The sequence below is a fragment of the Hoplias malabaricus genome, chromosome 10 (assembly GCF_029633855.1).
Source record: "Hoplias malabaricus isolate fHopMal1 chromosome 10, fHopMal1.hap1, whole genome shotgun sequence".
Lineage (NCBI taxonomy): Eukaryota > Metazoa > Chordata > Actinopteri > Characiformes > Erythrinidae > Hoplias > Hoplias malabaricus.
In genome coordinates, this window is record NC_089809.1 from 33,153,681 (window position 1) to 33,173,960 (window position 20,280).

Here is a 20,280-nt window from a genome sequence, read left to right on the forward strand (position 1 = left end):
ACACACTCTATCAGATTACAGGTCAATGAATAGCAGCTCATCCATTTATGGGACATCTCAATACACACACACACATACATACACACATACTACACACACACACACACACACACACAACACACTCTATCAGATTCACGCTGCTAGCTTCTGTGTGGGTCTGTTGTGTTAATGTTCTCTAAATAAAGACAGTTCTGAGTTCTATATGCTATCAAATTGAGAGAAAGTGTGTGTGTGTGTGTGTGTGTTTGTGTGTTGCTTTTAATTAGCACTGTTAGATGTAACGTTGCCAAAAATAGCCATTTTATCAAAATACACAGTAATATACAGGTCTGCAAAAATCTGTTTTAAAATCCAACCAGTTATGCACTTTTAGAGATTCTTTGTGTTTCATTGTAAGTGTAACCATGAGCTGTTGTTGGAATGTAGAGCAGTGAGGTAAATGCAGTACCAAACTTGGATGTGTTTCCCAATGAATAATGATCTTATAGATTAACAAATAACTTTTAAAAAGACGTAACTTTAAGAATACATATTTTAGGAGTGATTCCCAAAATCACAGTGTAAAAGTACATTTAAAAATACAACAGTTGTTTTTAAAGTCCAGTTGTTTACTCTAAAGGTACAGCACATTCTCTTCTCAAAAATGAGTGATTAATATTTGTAAGATTTCATTACAGAACTGTGTAAAATAAAGGAACATTAGTCCTGGAGATTAAACTGGGCATAAATAAAATCAAAGGAACTTAAAAATCTGTAAGGTGCTACAAATGGTTCTTTGAGCAATGCAATAGACGAACCACTTTTGGTTCCACTAAGAACCATTCTTAGTATTATGTTTAAATTGGTAAAGAACCTTAAGACTAAGTGATGAATTTTTAAACCTTTAACAGATTCTTCAAACTCACACATCTCTTAAACAAACATGGTTTTTTTATGGAACCAAAAGTGGTTCTTTAATAGCATCCTTTAGTAGACCCTTTATTATTAAAAGTGTATGTTTCCTAACTAAAAGTACTGAATATATATCCTTGAGGGTTCTACCACAGTGAAAGCAAAAGGTACCACCACATATCTGTCCAGAAGCAGGACAATCTGAATTTTACCAAGGATGAAGTTCAACAAATAAAGAGAATAAGCAGAAATGGGAGGGGATTGTATAGCAGCCATGTTCTTAACCACCATTACCAAGTTTCTCTTGCTCACGTATTTGCGTAAATGATTAGTCAGTCATTATGATTCATTAAGTTATATAAAGCTTATTAGACTAATTTGCTATAACTTAGCAAAGAACACAGATATTATTTTACTGTTACTAGTACAAAACTGAAAAAATACTAAATTTTATTTATTACATTTAAATGTGTATGTCAACAAAAAATGTCCTTTACTTCAATCAGGTTAAATTATTTGTTTCATGTGATTGAAATTACTTAACCACATTAATAAAATGAAACACTATATGCATTTATGCTCATACAATAAGACAATATTAATTATGCAATATATATATAACACAAAACAAAAAAAGATACATAAAAACAATGATAAAGATAACAAATATTTAATTAATAGACAAAACAAAAACAAAATAGCTTATTGTGCCTTCCCTTCTTACTTAGCTAAGTAACAATCATTTTACTTCTGTTTTTAGATTATGCAAAAACCAAAACAGAAGGAAAATCAACATTCCACATTTTATTAAATGCAACAATAATCATTCCTCGGTTTTATAAGAGCCTACTTAACCTTATTTATGAATTTGTTTTAAACTTGCAAAGTGGGCTATACATATTTAATTCCTTATCACAACCATTCTACAATTTAACCCCCTTGATGGACATACATTTGTTTTTTATATTTGCATTGCTCTTGTTCTTTTAAACATGCCTGTTCCTGTACTTCATATTTGTCTATATATTGTCTTTAATTTCAAATTCTGATCACAGTTGGTAAGTAATTAGATTATGCTTTGTACATTATGTGTGCAGTATTAAAGTTAACTAGATCACAGAATTTTAAAGCATGCAAATTAATAAATAGTTTGTTGTTTGGTTTATAACAATCAGTTCGATTTACAATTTTACAGCTTTCTTTTTTAGCAAGAAATTGGTTTAGTTTTTATACATGTTTCACTATACCTCCACACAATATGTCACATATGGATCTATGAAAGAACAGTACAGAATATAAGGGGATTTCGCTTTCAGGATCATTTTAATTGTATATGATATTGCAATAAATTTACAGATTTAATTTATTATCAAATATCATGCCCAAGTAATTTGCTTGGTAATTTTAACTTCATTATAACATTTGTGTTTCCTAAATTCAGTGATGTTTATATATATATATATATATATATATATATATATATATATATATATATATATATATATATATATATATATATATAACTCATTCATAAATTAAGATTATTCTGAGCCATTCGTGGGCGGCACGGTGGCGCAGTCATATATGAATAATCTTAATTAATGAATGAGTTTAAGTGAATGAATGTTTGGAACAGCTTCTGTGTGTGTATATATATATATATATATATATAAACACTCGTAACAAGTGTAACCTGTAATGTAAATGTAATGCACACTTATGGTTTTACTGTTGACCTTCATAGGTTGCCAGTGAAATTTTAGGATTGATATTAGGCTTAACATTGATAAGCCACTGAATATATTTGCACCACAAGCGTCAGGTTGGTGAGAATCTCTAAAGAAGTGCTTCTGGTGGAACTATGCATTTGCTGCTCATGCACCTTACTTGTGGAACAAAATCATACTCAGAAACTCTTTGGATCTATAACCTATTTTATTCTTTAGATTCTGGTTATGATCATGGGCTGTGTGTGTGTGTGTGTGTGTGTGTGTGTGTGTGTGTGTGTGCCTAAAGTATTTTACAAATGATCTCCTTTAGGAAGGGAATCTGTGTGTTATTTTCGTTTTCTTTTAACTTGTGTCTTAATTATATTATTGTGAAACTCTTTGTAGACGTTCCTTAGAAAAGTGATCCATAAATGAAAAATATTTATTTATGTAAGTACACACTAAAAATGTAATGTAGTGTAAATGTCATACTGAACTGGAGTGTAGCTGCAATATGTAACTGGTTTAACTGTAGTAGTGAACTGTGGTGTAGCTGCTCCCACTATGGCACTATAAAAAACTTAGTAGGCTAATAATGAGTAAACATTCCACTGAAAATTATACTGACTGATAATAAATCAAGTGATATTTTAATAGAGAATGTGATCTCTCCCTCCTTTTCTTAGGCTGTGCCTTTCTGACATACTGTGCACGGGAGTCTGCCCTCAAAGCCCAGAATGCTCTGCATGAGCAGAAGACCCTTCCAGGGGTGAGTCTGTTTTGTGTGTGTATATGTGTGTGTGTGTGTGTCTGGCATTTACACAACATGGCTTGGGTCATTGATATTCAAGCGCTCTTAAGTTGGTGTGGGTGTGTGCTTGTGGTTGTTACATTATACTGTTTTTGTACTAGTGCAATATCTGATGTATTCTGTTATTGTGTTTCAGCAAGCTTTGTGTTACTAAATATCTAATCAAGGTTGATACTCAAAATATTCTTAATTAAATTATGCAATATACTTCAATTTTGTATCATGCTTTTTACAACTGCCATTTCCATAAAGCAGCCAGTCAAGTTAATCACACTGTTATTATAAGTGAAAATGTTGTTTATAATGCAGCTGTAGGTTGTAGATTTGGTGTGTGTGTGTGTGTGTGTGTGTGTGTGTGTGTGTGTGTGTGTGTGTGTGTGTGTGTGTGTGTGTGTGTGTGTATGTGTGTGTGTGTGAGAGAGAGAGAGACAGAGAGAGAAAGAGAGCAAGAGAGAGAGTGAGAGATGCTGAGCTCGGGGATGAATGGTATTAAGGCAGTAATTAATCCTGTTACAGGCGTGACACAAGTTTGACCTTTCTTGGTTCTTTTTGCCAGATTCCTTTCTTTCTTTTTCTCCAGCTCCTGTTCTACTTTCTTCCTCTCTGCATCTCCTCTGTTGACTTCCTATTTCACTTCTTTTCCTTTATCTTAAATTACCCTTATCTTTTCTCAGAATTTTTGATAGTCATCTATTCTTCAACGTTGTACATCATTTGTGTGTTTGGCTAAATATACACTGTGTACCTCATGATTTCTAATTCTATGTTTTTGAGCCCACACTTCACTTCCTTTTCATAACTACAGAACCTACAAAACAGTAGTAGAAACTCATAGTAGTTTTATGTAGTTCATAGTTACTGTATGTTACTGTTAAACTGTTTTTTAATGGAAAAAAAACCTAATAATAATAATACATTATATGTATATAGCTCTTTTCAAGAACTCAAAGAAGCTTACAATAGTTAATACATAGAACACATTCAAAGACATACAAAACAGAACAAATATAGAATACAAAACATTACCAAACAGAACAAGTGTGAACAGATTAAGTTTGAGGAGTATTATAATCAAGGGAGAAAAGATATTTTTTGAGGTTTGATCTGAATATGGAGAGAGTTGGAGAATGTTGGACTGATTGTGAAATCTGAGTGATCCAATAGGTATTCTTTCTTGTATAAATAATAATTACAGCTGGCACTGTACTGACACAAGTATCAGCCTCGGACAGATGTCAGTGGAGTGTGCTAGATTAGATAGCTGTGCCCAAAAAAAATAAATAAATAAAGAATCTGACCTAATCTTGTAACAAATCTTGGCTGAAATAGCATACACTAAAATGATGTGCTCTGATGACATTGTCTTTATACTTCTGTTTTGACTGTGATAACTTCTTTATATAATCACCTTAATTGAAAATGCTTAATTAAAAATAATTCATTTCAAATCATATTAGGTTTTTAAAAAATTTCCAGTCAATATTGGTATTGTACCAATTACAAAATATATATACCCATACCTTTTTTATTTATTTACAAGACTTCTCTCTTCTCATTTCCCATTTTGTTTGTATTTTCTATTTTTTTCTATGTTTCTGTCCTTTTTTTTTTTACTTTTTTCTCTTCCAGTTTCTGTTCCACAAGAACATTAGAAGAAGTATGACTAATGTTTCAGGAAAGTGCCACTTATCAGACTGGCTCTGTAAGAAATCACTACAGGCCTGATGGGTGTACTGTGTGGGCAGGGAGTTCTGGAGTATTTTCTGTCTATTAGAGCAAATCACATGCATTTCTGCAGGCTGTAGAGCATTTCTTACAGTAGCAAATACTAGACCATTTCTTGTCATTAATAGCTATGAATTATGAATGGAATGGCGTTCTGAGCAGTGTCGATTGTAAAATATCTTTGGGTATCTACAAAGGTGCTATATAAATGTAATAAATAAATAAATAAATAACCTGAATAGTCAGTGTGGACCCCAGTGCCTTGTTTTTATAATTGATATTGATTTCAAAACAAGACGCATGCAGAGGTTTATTGATTTATTTATTTTGTCAATGCTGCTTTCTGAATTTATGCACAGTAATAGAATAGAACAGACAGTGTTTTAGAAAAACAAGTACACTTCATAAAATTATACTGAGTTCTCCATAAAGTACAGTACAAATCTGCATATATAAATGTTTGGATGTATGTGAGTTTATAATTTGGTGTGTGTAGGGAGGGCCTGCGTAGGTGTAAGAGAGAGACAGAGACTAAGAGGAGGAGAAACATGAACAGATGGTGTTCTCTGTGCATCACTAGGGCACTGGGTTTAATTTCAGCTGAGAGAACGAGGGGGAAAAACAAGCAACTCAAAAGTGAGTGCCGACAAGTTAACAACAGATCCCTGATGCTGCTGACTCTCTCTCCCTCTCTCTCCCTCTCTCCCCCTCTGTGTGTGTGTGTGTGTGTGTGTGTGTGTATCTGTGATTGCATTACGGGAGGTTTGGAGTTAAGAGTCTATGTGGTGAGCTAACAAAAAAAAAAAAATGTAAGACCATAGAGATTAACAAAGCAAAGCATCAAAGTAGGTGCGAGGAGATTGGAAAGGGCAAAAACGAGATAGGGAAAATTTGTGTGCATGCGTGTGCGTGCATGTGTGTGTGTGTGTGTGTTTGTGTATGTGTGTGTGTGTGTGTGTTTGTGTATATACGTGTGTGTGTGTTTGTGTATATGTGTGTGTGTGCATGTGTGTGTATGTATGCTTGTATGTTTTATGGTATGTTGTGTGTGTGTGTGTTATCTGACATCCCTCTGCTGGGTTTTCCTTCACTACAGTGCATTTTCGGGGTCATTTACTGATTCACGTGGGCAACAGTCAACTCTCTCTCTCTCTCTCTCTCTCTCTCTCTCTCTCTCTCTCTCTCTCTCTTTCTCTCTCTCTCTCTCTCTCTCTCTCTCTCCCTCTCCAAATTTAAATCAGCATCTGATTCATTTTATCATTTTTCGAAAGATAACAATATGCTGGCTTTCACCAGGGGTTGATATAAAATGATGGAGCAAGGGAGGAAATAGGAATAAAGGCAGTGGAAGTGAAAGGATCCGTGATGAGAGAAAAGTTTAGGGGTGTCATTTTAAACAGAGACATCATCCGAGAGAAAGAGAAAAAAATGTGTAATAATCTACCATAGATGACTATGATTTTCATTTTTCTAATGTAATCCATCGTAAGACAGATGCTCTAATCCAGTAGCATATTCTGTCATTAACTGCTTTACCATAATCCTCTGTTTTATAAATCCTGGAATTCCTTCTCTTCTATAGGCAATATAAAATGTATATGTATTCATATTAAAATCACATTTGATTTCATTACAATTTTTCTCCTTTACTGTCTGTTTTGTGGTTTGAGTTTTCTGCTATTTTGTGAATTAATTGTAGATCATCTGTGTTTAAAAAGACAATATATAGTCACCATTGTGAAGTAACTGTATGTTTTCGAGATTTACCAGAATGACAGAAATGTTACTCTACATACTCCAGTATGTATTGTTTTATATTATTTCCAGCATTTACTTATTTTTCTAAAGATTTGTGCAAGATTTGTGAAGTGCACCTGGAAAAATGTCTTGTATAAAAGCTTCAGCCTATGCATCATCTGGTACACAGTGGGGTGCTCTGTAATATATGCTTAGCCAGTTTGTTCTTTCATAGAAGAGGCATAAGTGTTTTTGGGATAGTTTCTAAAATAAGTATGAGGAGAATTGTGGGGGATGGTTGGCTATGGACTGAGTCTATAGGATGTGGTTGCTAGGATACAGTGTGAGTAAAAGGTGCCAGATTGCTAGGTAGCATACATAATGCAATGAAGGACTAATGTGCTGTGTATGAGTTTGTTTGTTTTTTTGTGTTTGGAGTGGTGCATGTATTATTTGAAGAGGCTGTGTGTTTTTTAATGGGTCATGAATTGTATATGCGAGTGTTCATGTATGTGTGTGTCAGGCAGGCTGTGAACTGAGAGATGTTGTTATTTATAGATCGGTCCTTTGTGACCTGTGGGTATAAAAATGAAACGTGAATGCATCAGCCAATGCTAACACGGCACTGCTCTACAGCATTTCCCCCCTGCTGTTGCCGAAAAATGGTACAGTCCAATGATTGCACATAGGCAGAGAGGGGTAGAATGAAATTTGATTGGATAATCCAAGAATTTAATACTCTGTAATCCATGTCAAATCCTTTTGGCATTACTGCCGGAAGAGAGATTAAGAGTGTGTGTGTGTGTGTGTGTGTGTGTGTGTCTTTGAGTGATAGTGTATATGCTTAATACATGTTTGAGCGCAGCACAGTAAGAGTAAGTGAAGGATTTGTGAGTGAATCATCATGACTTTATATATATGTACGTGTGGGTGTTAGGTTGTAGACATGCGTGTTCAGATTAAAATCTGAGTGCTGCAACTCCTGCATCTGCCTTTAGAATGACTTTGGAAATGGAGACAGCCATGTCTGTGTTTGGGATCTCTCTCTCTCTCTTGTGTGTTTGTGTGTAGTTGAACATGTGCAGATGGAAGTGAGTTACTGAATGATAGAGGAGGTTTGAGAAGGGTGATTTGTAATTATTAGAAAACCCTACTTCTTTATGATGATCACTCCATACAGTGCAGTGCCAACGTCACAGACCAACGATCATATATTTGATTCACTTATATTCTTCTGCATTTATCCTACATTATGAATGGATTATGTAATCTGTAAAATAATGTTTACCTGGTTCTATTTTTCTTGTTTTGACAGAGATTTATATATATATATACATTCCTAGCTGCTGTATTATGCACAGTTCTGTAAGTGTACATTTTGTACAGTTTGTCAGCTCTCCTCTATCCTTGTAATCATAGGACCACTGTTTGTATTATTTGGGGGGTGGTGAAACACTGAAATGGTGTTCTTATCAGGTACAGTGTTGTTGTTGGGGTTATTAGGGTCACTGCACGGTTGAGAGTGTTCCACCACCAAAAGATATCTAGTCAAGAGCAGCTTAGAATCTGGCCATTGCTGACGAGGGACTAAAGCTTGTGAGTGTGCACTCTCTGTCATTCATTCCCCTTTGTCTGGTCCTCTTTCATCAGTCCTCTATTAGCATGGTTATATATTTTTCCTCCTCCCTGCTCAGCCTTTTTACCTTTCCTGTTCTATATTTCTCTATAATCTAAACACTCGTTCTCTCTCTCTCCCCGCGTCTCTCTTTGTTAGCTTTGAGAGACAGGCTGTTGCCCCTGGCAACTGGCATCCTTGTTTACCTACCGTTTTTGCTATCATCCTGTTGCCATGACTACATACAGAGAGCCGGATGAGGCGTGTGTGTATGTGTGTGTGTGTGTGTGTGTGTGTGTGTGTGTGTGTGTGTGTGTGGCCGAGGGCAACGTTGCCATGCCGATGTCGAGTGGCATTGTGTCAGAGCAACCTTTTCCTCTCACCTGTCTGATCTCCCTCATCGTTGCAGTTCTGAAGCTTATTCTTTCAGCAACCAATTCTTTCTCTTTATATTACACTCTATTCATGAAGTGTTACTCCCTGACCAGAGGCCTGCTCACATGCGTATGTGTGGGTGGGCGGGTGGGTGGGTGTGTAAGTGCACACACACATGAATGTGCTTTTTCCTATTCAATTTGACAAAACCATAGTCATCAGGATAAACAAACACCAGCTTCTCTCTCTCTCTCTCTCTCTCTCTCTCTCTCTCTCTCTCTCTCTCTCTCTCTCTCTCTCTCTCTCTCTCTCTCCGCTGTTTCTGTTTCCATGATCAAGCCAGTTGCTGTGTCATGATTCAAACCATAACCCATCTTCTCTGTTTCTTTCTCTCTGTATTTTGCCTTCACTCTCTTTGTCTTCCTCCATTTCTTTCTCCCTCTCTTTCACCCATGTGTGATTTCCTATTCCAATTTGACAAAATGATCTCTCTCTTTCTCTCTCTCTCTCTCTCTCTCTCTCTCTCTCTCTCTCTCTCTCTACCTATCTCTCTCTCTGTTTCTCTCTCTCTCACACACACACTCTATTTCTCACTGACGTGGGTAATGCAATAATAGCACAGTGATCACATGGGATTTGTTACACACTTGTAGGGACAGTTTTAAGAAAGAAGTACTCATTTGTACGGACAGAAACTGAAATGCAATTGAAAAAGATAGGCGTTTGTTTGTGTGGATTAGGAAATAGGAAATCACGTCAGACAAAAACAGAATGTTCTATTGAATAACCATAAATATCACCAGCTGCCTGTGCCCTTCATAAACACCCAGGGAACATGGCCATTGTGCTCTTTAGGTTCTCTGGTCTTGGATGGCTGAGGCATCACTGAGGATCGAACTAAGAGCGATATGTCGCTGAGAGCCCCTCGCCATATATTTCTTACAAAAAACAGTGTTTTACTTTGAAGTGCTGCTTCTGTTTAACCATCTTTATAAAGTTATACTACACTAACTCCTCCAAACACTCAAATTCTATATGAGAAGGCTTAAGCTTGCAGCATGTATTCAAACTGGATATTAAAATTGTCATTAAAATGTGCCACTACATTCTCAGTGCTTTGAAAATCAGGCTGAATTTGTCTTTTTTATTTTAGTGAAACCATGTGATGAATGATTAAACGTAATTAATTTCTATTAAATTAATGAAGGAATTACTTATTTTGATTGCTGTAAATTAAATCAAAGCACTTGATCTACACACACACACACACACACACAGAGAGAGAGAGAGAGAGAGAGAGAGAGAGACTAAAACAACCGAATATTCAGAGCTTTATAGTTGCTGTTAAGTTTAATTATACTCACTTACCCTGAACATTACAGCTGTGATTCACAGACTCACAGACTTTTAATCTGAGCAGCTGTGGGAAATCTGATGGCTGAGTGCTAGTGTAATGACAATGATGTGTTGCAGTGGTTATGCTTGGAAGTCCATTGAATATGGATTTTTATTTTTGTCTGTTTTCAGATGAATCGGCCCATTCAGGTGAAGCCTGCAGACAGTGAGGGAAGAGGAGGTAATACATGCATACACACACACACACACACACACACACACACTCACAGCTCAGAGATAACACAAAAAATCCACACTACGCAATCCACACTACGCAGACAAGAACAGGAATAGTCTCTCTCTCTCTCTCTCTCTCTCTCTCTTATTTTTTTTCTCTCTCCTGTCCCTCACTGTGACACAATAGCTGGCAATGGGTTTCTTGTGAACTGCAAGTTGTGGCTGCCCCCTGGTGGAATATATGGGTTTTCTGTGTTTTTATTTATCCAACTGTTACTACTAGTACTACTATAGTGCCTACAGTGATTTTTGCTAGTGTTGTAGGGTCCATCATGGGACTGTACATTTTTGATTCTAAAGCAGCCTAAAATGGTTGAAATAATAATGATAATAATAATTATAATAATAAATGCTAATACAGTAATTACTGTGGTACATGTGGTATGAGTGTAGATAAAGTGTAACATCATAGTGCTTTTATCTTTCTTATTTTATCTCTCTCTCTCTCTCTCTCTCTCTCTCTCTCTCTCACACACACACACACACACACACACACACACACACACACACACACACTCTGCTTCTATCTCTCCCATTCTCTCTCTGCCTCTCAGAGGACAGAAAGTTGTTTGTAGGAATGTTGGGGAAGCAGCAGGAGGACGATGATGTCAGGAAAATGTTTGAGCCATTTGGCAGAATTGATGAGTGCACAGTACTGAGAGCACCAGACGGCACCAGCAAAGGCAGGATACAGACACACACACACACACACACACACACACACAGACAGCCATAAACACACACACATTCTCATGGCAATCTGTTGTACACACTAACACACAATTTTGTGCAGTATATTTTAATAAAATAGTGATGGCTGAATACTTTATCTCACACTTTCTTTTTTCATATTTCATGATTCAGTTTCATATTTCAATCACTTAGCATTTGAATAATTTCTGAAAAGCATTTTTCTTTATATAAATACCCTAAAACATTTGAAAGCATACATACAACCCTTCACACAGTCATAAACAAAGACAGACATGTGAACAAATACATGTACACACAAATGTTATTGAATGTTAGCATGTACATAGACACACTCTCAAACACGGAGCATACAGGAGCACTTTTCAGATCTGCAGCTACAACTTGTAGACCCCCTTTCACCTTGTTATTCAAAACTTAGGACTCACAGAGCCCTTCACAGGCCACAGAGCCCCACAGAGCAGGTATGATTTGGATGGTGGATCATTCACAGTGCTGCAGTGATACTCTATTATCTCATTGCTTCACTTTGTAGATGTAAAGACAGTAGCTCATCTGTTGCTGCACAGATTGTGTTGGTTGTCTTCTGGTCCTCCACCAGTCGACGCAGGATGCTGTTAGCATGATGCTGTTGGGTGGATATTTTTGGTTGATGAACTATTCTATTTGAGTGACCCGAGGGGTTTAAAAACATTGAAGAAAAGTATGAAAGGGGTCTAAGTATGCAGAGCATCATATAGACTCCAGTCTGTAATTGTAGAACTACAAAGCGCTCCTGTGTGGTCAGTAGGACTGAGAGAATGGACAGTGAGTGTAGAAACAATTGGTGTTATTGTTATGGTTGATATGTGTACACATACACAGGCAACAGATATTCAAGACAGAAATAGTTCTGTCTTTCTTATTTATTTATTTATTTATTTATTTTACTGTATATTATTCATTTAACGTGCAGTTTAATATCATGTGTGTCTGGGTGGGTTTTTGTGTAATGGATAGGATGTGCATTTGTGAAGTTCCAAAGCCATGCTGAAGCTCAGGCAGCCATCAACAGCCTTCATGGAAGTCGGACGCTACCCGTGAGTTTTATCTCCCTTGTAGCAGTATGAATCATAGACACTTATGTACATGAAATATGTACAACCACAACAGCTGTCAAACATGTAGACACACATCATTTAATTTATGCATTCATGAATAACATAATATATATTTTTGTTGCTGTTTGTTGCATACAAATGTATTGCTGAGACAAATAAAGACAATGCGTTTATAATACTATATTTCTTAATCAAAGTTTCCTTGAGCTGAGATAAATATATTAAGGAATTTCAAACCATGTTACTTCAGGGCTCATTCTAGGCCATTCTTTCTTGCACCTCTTTTCTTTATTTACTCTGTAGATCTGCTTCTTGACTCTAATGCTCTTTACCATACTCGGTTATTAGGGAGCATCCTCAAGCCTGGTGGTGAAATTTGCAGACACAGAGAAAGAGCGAGGGTTGCGCCGCATGCAACAGGTCGCCTCACAGTTATCCATCTTCAGCCCAATGACTCTCAACTTGGGGGCATACAATGCATACACACAGGCGGTGAGTATTAATGCATTGCAAGTGTACACAAATTACAGTCTTCTGAATTAGTATTGTCCTTTTTAACAGAAACGCCAGACTTATATGCCCATTGCATAGAGGTGCATTTGCGTGCCATAGCACAACTGTTGATGCAAACTTTGTGGGACACACTCTATCCCATTCCTCAGGGTACACACAGACTGAGAGCTGAAATTTGGCAAAAGTAAAAAGTAAAGGTAAAAAACAACCTGGCTTCTCATATTATTTGAAACCAGCCTGAGAGGTTTGACGGCAGTTGAAACAAAATTCTGGGAAGGATTTCTTCTGGACCTTATTATATATGTGTGTCCAGGCTAAGCAAATGTTTATCTATAGTTAGACAGACAGAGAGCTTGTGCCCCAGTATTGTCTCTGCTGTTGTGTGTGCTGTGTTGTGAGATGAGGCCAGGCTTTTATCACAGTGTGTTAGATTAAACAGGTCAGACAGAAGCCAGCATGAGTTGTGTCCAATGCCGGAACCCAGCCAGTAGAGAAGAGACAGCCTACACATTTTAATGTTGTTCACGATTAATTTATTAGACTGGAATCCAAATTAATACCATTAGACCACATTACTGGACCCGTTACACATACAACAAAATGTTTATCCTCTCTGGTATCGCTTTTTTTAACAAGTATTCCTTTGTTACCTTTTTATTTGCTGCCTCTTTCTCCCCTATCTATTCATTTCTTAATTTCTTCCATTCTCACTCTCCCCTTTTCACACCCACCCATTTCTTTTATGCTCTCTCTCACTATTTCTGCCACTCTTTACTCCTCTCTCTCTCTCTCTCTTTCTCTCTCTCTCTCTCTTTCTCTCTCTCTCTCAGCTGGTACAGCAGCAGACCCTGGTTGCACAGTCTGCCTACTTGTCACCCATAGCTACAGTAGCCGCGGTGCAGATGCAGCAGATGGCAGCTCTTAATGGCAATGGCATCATAGCCACGCCCATCACTCCCATCACACCAATCACGCCTTCCTCAGGTAAAGGCCGTGTCCACCTGTAGAGCTGTGCTAAAGTTATGGCATTTTATTGTCCCTATTACTAAAACCACAATACCAGGATATCATTGAAATGACTTCCTCAAGGTTATGAAAACATTGCCTATTTGCAGGCACAAATACTCCACCTGCTATTGCAGCCACACCTGTTCCTGCCCTGCCCCCACCAGTTGGTATCAACGGTTACAGTCCTATTCCTGCTCCAGCCAATGGACATTCTGCATCTGAAACAATCTATACAAATGGCATTCATCCATATCAAGGTGACACACAGTGGGAGTGATTAATGCAGTCAGCGAATGGAATATCAACATCTACACCATAAAATACAATAAATATCACAAACAGAAGCATATGTAAATAATATGCTCTCTCTCTCTTGCTTTCTTTCTGTGTGTGTGTGTGCGTGTGGGCATGTGTGTGTGTGTGTGTGTGTGTGTGTGCAGCTCAGAGTGCGGTTGGTATTTTGGACCCTCTACAGCAGGCTTATGCTGGGATGCAACATTACACAGGTATAATTTCTCTGTGCTGTGAGTTCTTCACAGAAAGTCTTGCTTCACTGTGTATCAGACTCTAGCTTTGTTACACTTGCACACATTTCTAACTGTCCATCATCCTTCTACAGCGGCCTACCCTGCTGCATATGGATTGATCAGTCCACCGTATCCACAGCAACCAACACTGGTTCCTCAGCAACAGCAGCAACAGCAGCAGCAACGAGAAGGTGATGGCATTTCCTGTAAGAAAGTTTTATGTTTGTGATCTTTTACTCTCAAAGAGTTTCAAATAAAATCCTTATCCTTGCTCTTTTGAGAATATATTGACATTTTTGTAGAGTTAGTCAGGCTAATGTTTCTGTGTGTGTGTGTGTGTGTGTCCTGCAGGTCCTGAGGGCTGTAATATCTTCATTTATCACTTACCCCAGGAGTTCACAGACTCTGAACTACTGCAGATGTTTCTGCCGTTCGGAAATGTTATCTCTGCTAAAGTGTTTGTGGACAGAGCCACAAATCAGAGCAAGTGTTTTGGTAAATTCAGCAGAAAGCTATCATATAATTTTCATGCTAGCACCTGTCACAGCACTTATGTTTTTTTTCTCTTTTTCTCAGGTTTCGTCAGCTTTGATAACCCTACAAGTGCTCAGACTGCCATCCAAGCCATGAATGGCTTCCAGATAGGAATGAAGCGGCTCAAAGTTCAGCTGAAGAGACCCAAAGATGCTAACAGGCCGTACTGAGTGGGGAGAGCCTCTGAGAGACAGGTGAGAGGAAGGCTATTAAGAGAGGACAGAGGAGGAATGTACAGAGAGGACAGGAATGCTGAACAGAGAGGCAACAGAGATAAGGAAGACAAAGTTGGATATTTAAGCCACTGAGGAGACAGACAGTGTCAATATTGTGTCGTTCTGAAAGCTTTATAGTTGAATAATGAGGAATTTGAATGGTCATTTGAATGTTGCTACAATTTGATTTATTCTGATAATCTGGATCAGCACATATTAAACCCTGCAGGCCAAGCATCTAAGTGTTTTGCACCTTTACAATTGGACTGGCCTTTGTAATGCTTGCAATTATTATTTAAATGAGATTCTCCATTTGTAATGCCAGCCTGTAAGGCAGTGGTACGTGACACAGTCTGCCTCTCCAGGCAATGAAGTATGAGAAAAGAAAATGTGACAGTCAGGCAAACACTACCAGGGAAAATAAGCTTCTCACTGCAAAATGACCAAGGTAAATCCCCAGCCAGCTTTTGAAAATTATGGATCTGAACCAAGACGAGTGTTACTTTTAGCGTTTATGCAGTTTTCAAAACATCTACAGAAATGTCACCCTTCTTTATTTGTTTCTGTGTTTTTCTCTAAAACCCACCAATCACATCCCAAGGTCCCCATGCCACATCGTAAATCGCAGGAGATGCCGTCGCTATGGCTAGGCCTACAGTTGCCTAGCAACAGATAATGCCCTTCCCTTACATCTCTCACTTGTAGTAAGTTAATTGGCCTGTGTTTGGGTTGCTGTGGCGACTGCCTGTGTTTGGGTTGCCGTGGCGACCAGCCAGTGCTCTGGGCTGCATGCCGTGTTGCCGTGGCTACAATGGACTGAGTCTAGTGCATTGTGATTTTATTGATCTCTTTACAGTCTGATCAGTTGCTGTGTGAAGAAACTTGATGATTCACGTGTGATGACTAATCTTTAACTACCTCTTGCTCTCTCTCTCTCTCTGTCTCTCTCTCTCTCTCTTTCATCCTGACAAATATTTCATTTTACAGTTTGATTAGTAGCCAATGTGTTATGTGGCCTTTTGATAAGGTGTGTTCTTTATTAGAGATGTGTGAGTCTGTATGTTCATACCTGGAATAAGCATCTGTTTCAAGTAATAATCTTAAGTGGACAATGTGATATATGGCTGTATACACAGACAGCCCTTTCCATGTGTCTCAAATGTATCTGCTTTAATATGATTTCATGGCTGGTTAATGTGTACAGCTTGAGGTTAAACATTAATTCTTTATATTGATATCACAATTTCTAAGAACCTACAGTATAAACAATATACATTTTAATTTTGTTTCATATACATAAGTATTAGTCTGTGTGGATTTGTAACACATCTTTATAAGGCAATAGAGGAGTGTTCATTTCAGGTGTGAACAGGGCGTAAATGAGAGTGTGTGAATGTGTCAGTGTATGTGTGTATGAACTCTAGATGAGACATTGTTTTTTGGATCTTTTCCTTATTGTTTATAGCATGTCAAATATATAGTCCACTTTTCCTTCAGATGCTGACAGTGACTAGCGATAGATCTCTCTCTCTCTCTCTCTTTCCCTCCACCCCTCTCTCTCCCAATTCTCTTTTCTCTGTCACCTTTCTACCTCTTTATTTTTCCCTTCACATATATTTGTTGTCCCAGTTTCTCTCCCTCTGTCATTTTGAGGTAAAATTCAGGTTTGTGGCGCTTACAGTGAAATACAGTATGTTGTACTGACATGCAGGAATTCTGGGAAGAAAACATAAAATATATAAATTTTTGTTCATTTGTTGAATTACTTACTAAATATTTCCCTTATTTTCATATACTGGAACATCACTCTTCCCAGAATCCCAGAATTCCTGTGTTGGGCCTTAGGAGTGCTGCATGTTGGGTGACAGTTTGCTTGTGATGAGCACACACACACACACACACACAGACTTAACCATGGACACACAGCAGTCTTGGGCTTCACTGTGTTAAGCTGCATGGTTACTGTGGATGTAAATATGTGTAGAAGAGGATATCAGTATGATTTCTTTTTAAGAATAAAACTGGATCTGTTCTCCACGACTGACCTAAAAAATAACAAGACACACAGCCTGAAAAATATGAACAATGTTCTTGCTTTAAGTTTCTCAGTTAGTGTGTTGCAAAAATACTTGGTTTTGAATTATGTTTTGATTACATTATTTATTATTTTATTTGACTTTATTATAAGACTTGGCAATTTATACTATTATTAGAATGAAAACTGTGTACATCTGAAATATATTATGTGATTTCTTTTAAAACAAGGGTTGAGGTATGGGCATCACTAAAATAATAATCTACTTTTTTTTTTTTTTTAACTGTTTTTTGGATAAGGCTTCAGGTTTCTGCTCCTTCATTTTTCAGATGAGTGTTTGGAGTTTGAGCGTCAGAGATATGCCCTCTTTAGTGCTTATTTAGGATCAGATTGTCTGCATGAATCCAGCCTTTGAGCATCATGAGGGAAAGTATTAAACTGCTGGGAATAACAGATCAGGGTGACAGGGAGTTTCTCCAGGTTTTAAGAGACACTAGTAAATGTTATCTGTAGTGGTGGAGAACTGGCACTGTGGTTTACAAACAGGAGGTCAGAAGGCCATGGGAATAAATGAACATGAGATGGACTCAGAGTCATTATTTATCAATCAATCAGTCAATATCCCTCTTTCCTTCTCTTTCTCTCTCGCTCTCTCCCTCACACAGGTTCCAAATGGCTGAGATGTTAAAAGGGGAACATGGTGTAAAGTGAGAAGTTCAGAAATGACTGGGTCATTCACCATACAACACACATTTATACACATTAAATGTACATCTGTACGTCTATGTAAACAATTATGTACATAACTCATATGTGCGCACACACACACACACACACACATCCTGAAAGAAGAATTATTTATTACTGCTCATGGATTTCATATGTCCAGCAAAGACAATAAATATGGATAGTAATTTTAAAAAAGAAAGGAAATAGCTTAGCTCTGCTGCGGGAACTTTAAATATATTAGTCTGAAAAAAAGAAAGGAAATGGGTATAGTTTACATCAAAATAATAATAATGCCCTCTTAATAATGTTATAATTATTATTATTATTATCATTATTATTATTATTACTATTATTATAGCAAAGATCTTTGGAAAACCTCTTTTGAATTAAAATTTCTACTTTTTTGTGAAATATGGGAGACGAGTTCGGATGTTTTTCGGTGAGTTTTAATACTTGAGCTATTTTTTATTTATTGATTATTTTATCAATTTTAAAATATATAAGTCTGTAAATGCAATTAAGTTTGTTGGGATGTAATTTCTTAATTTTAGAGCATTCTTTTTTCAAGAAATACATTTAAGCAGATGTACGACTTTGTAATTGAACAATTATTGAACTATGGATTATGATGATATTTATTTCTTATTTATTGACTAATTTTGTATTCAGTCTTTATTTCTAATTTAAATAAAATACAACTATAATACAATGCATAATAAATGTTTATTTGTGACCATATTTTGTGTGTGTGTGTGTGTGTGTGTGTGTGTGTGTGTGTGCGTGCGTGTGTTTTATTGCATTTATTATTGCAAAGGAGGGGCCCATTTAAACAGAATGCAAGGCGATGTACAAATTCTGTAAATTGAAAAGAAAACAACATATATATATATATATATATATATATATATATATATATATATATATATATATATATATATATATATATATATATATATATGTGTGTGTGTGTGTGTGTAACTTTGCCAGGGAATATGTATAACTACACAAAAATACTGAAGTAAAAACATGCTTTAACGCATTTTATAGCATTTCGTTTTAGAGAGGGCTGGATTAATTTAATGGAATTCAGCAAAACTGGGCCTTTTTTCTGTGAATATACACTTATGAATATAAAGCTTAGCCATTAAAATTCTAAGACTTATCATATATAAATGTGTGTATTTATTTATTCATTGATTGTCTGTTAGCACTTATCCAGTTCAGGGTCTTGGTGGGTCTAGAGCCTAGCCACAATCATTGGGCACAAGGTGGGAACACACCCTGAAGGGGGCACCAGTCCTTTGCAGGGTGACACGCACTCACACACTAATAACACTAAAACACACCTGAGTTTAGTCTCACGAGTCCCTCTCCACCCAGTTGTCGATTCGATTTAATAAACTGACTCATCACCAGTGATGCATAAATGAAACGAGCGCCTCCATTTAATGGGTTATTTTCGTACCAATGGATCAGAAACATTGGGCACAAGGTGGGAACACACCCTGGAGGGGGCACCAGTCCTTTGCAGGGTGACACACACTCACACACTAACACCTATGGACACTTTTGAGTCACCAATCCACCTACCAATGTGGGTTTTTGGATCATGGGAGGATACCAGAGCACCCGGAGGAAACCCACACTGACAGAGGGAGAACACACCAAACTCTTCACAGTCAGTCACCCAGAGCAGGGCTCAAACCCACAACCCCATGACCCTGGAGATGTGTGACAGTGACACTCCCTGCTGCACCACCGTGCCACGCATGTGTGCATTTAACTCTGTAATTTTCAAAAAGATCAAATACTTTTCTGCAATAAACAATATTTTACATATATAATATAAAAAATACAATTACTAAGGTTTTTCCAAGATTTCTTTCACGTACTGGCAATGCCAAAATTAGTGAATGACTGTCTCTGACTAGATGCTACAGAACGAGAACAAGTTTTTTCAATGTTTTATTTAAATTTTAGAATGTAACTTTTTACTTGGTTGATTTTATATGACACTATCTTAGCTTTATTTGATATCACAAGCCAGATCTTTTTTCACTGAGTGCTTTCTAGAAACTGATTCCAATACGAAATAACATGAGGCAGTGTAACAATATCATACTGGAACACACTATAGATATATTATTGTTATGAAACTGAAAAGATAAACTATTTTACCAGTGTGAAAATCTATTGGCATAGCTGATAATGATGACGTAACCTCGGTTGCTGCCTGAACAACATACATATTTTGGAAGATATCACACCAAATTTTTGCATATGTACATATGTATTGTAGCTTTGCTTTGACACAATGTAAACAGTAAAAAGGCATATCCAATGTTTTTCTGACATGGATATTCACATTTTTTATATATTTAATGTTTCTTAATCTAATATCCCCATTCAGTTA

General features: G+C 37.0%; 1 protein-coding gene across 4 annotated transcripts in view; it reads left to right on the plus strand.

Moving 5' to 3' along the window:
* Window positions 1-18,368, plus strand: part of celf3b (cugbp, Elav-like family member 3b) — a 21,581-nt gene extending 3,213 nt beyond the window's left edge. For 2 of the 4 annotated variants that reach the window (XM_066682246.1, XM_066682247.1), the window contains exons 4-15: window positions 3,287-3,369; window positions 10,391-10,439; window positions 11,050-11,178; window positions 12,206-12,285; window positions 12,655-12,798; window positions 13,650-13,803; window positions 13,935-14,084; window positions 14,268-14,333; window positions 14,447-14,560; window positions 14,706-14,849; window positions 14,931-15,082; window positions 17,804-18,365. In XM_066682246.1, the coding sequence (XP_066538343.1) occupies window positions 3,287-3,369; window positions 10,391-10,439; window positions 11,050-11,178; window positions 12,206-12,285; window positions 12,655-12,798; window positions 13,650-13,803; window positions 13,935-14,084; window positions 14,268-14,333; window positions 14,447-14,560; window positions 14,706-14,849; window positions 14,931-15,058 (1,241 nt within the window). In that variant the 3' untranslated portion in view covers window positions 15,059-15,082; window positions 17,804-18,365. Of the gene's footprint in view, window positions 1-3,286; window positions 3,370-10,390; window positions 10,440-11,049; window positions 11,179-12,205; window positions 12,286-12,654; window positions 12,799-13,649; window positions 13,804-13,934; window positions 14,085-14,267; window positions 14,334-14,446; window positions 14,561-14,705; window positions 14,850-14,930; window positions 15,083-15,704; window positions 15,808-17,803 lie in introns of all 4 variants that reach the window. The other 2 variants (XR_010804307.1, XM_066682250.1) reach the window with 2 other exon arrangements.
* The last annotated feature ends 1,912 nt before the right edge of the window (window positions 18,369-20,280 follow it).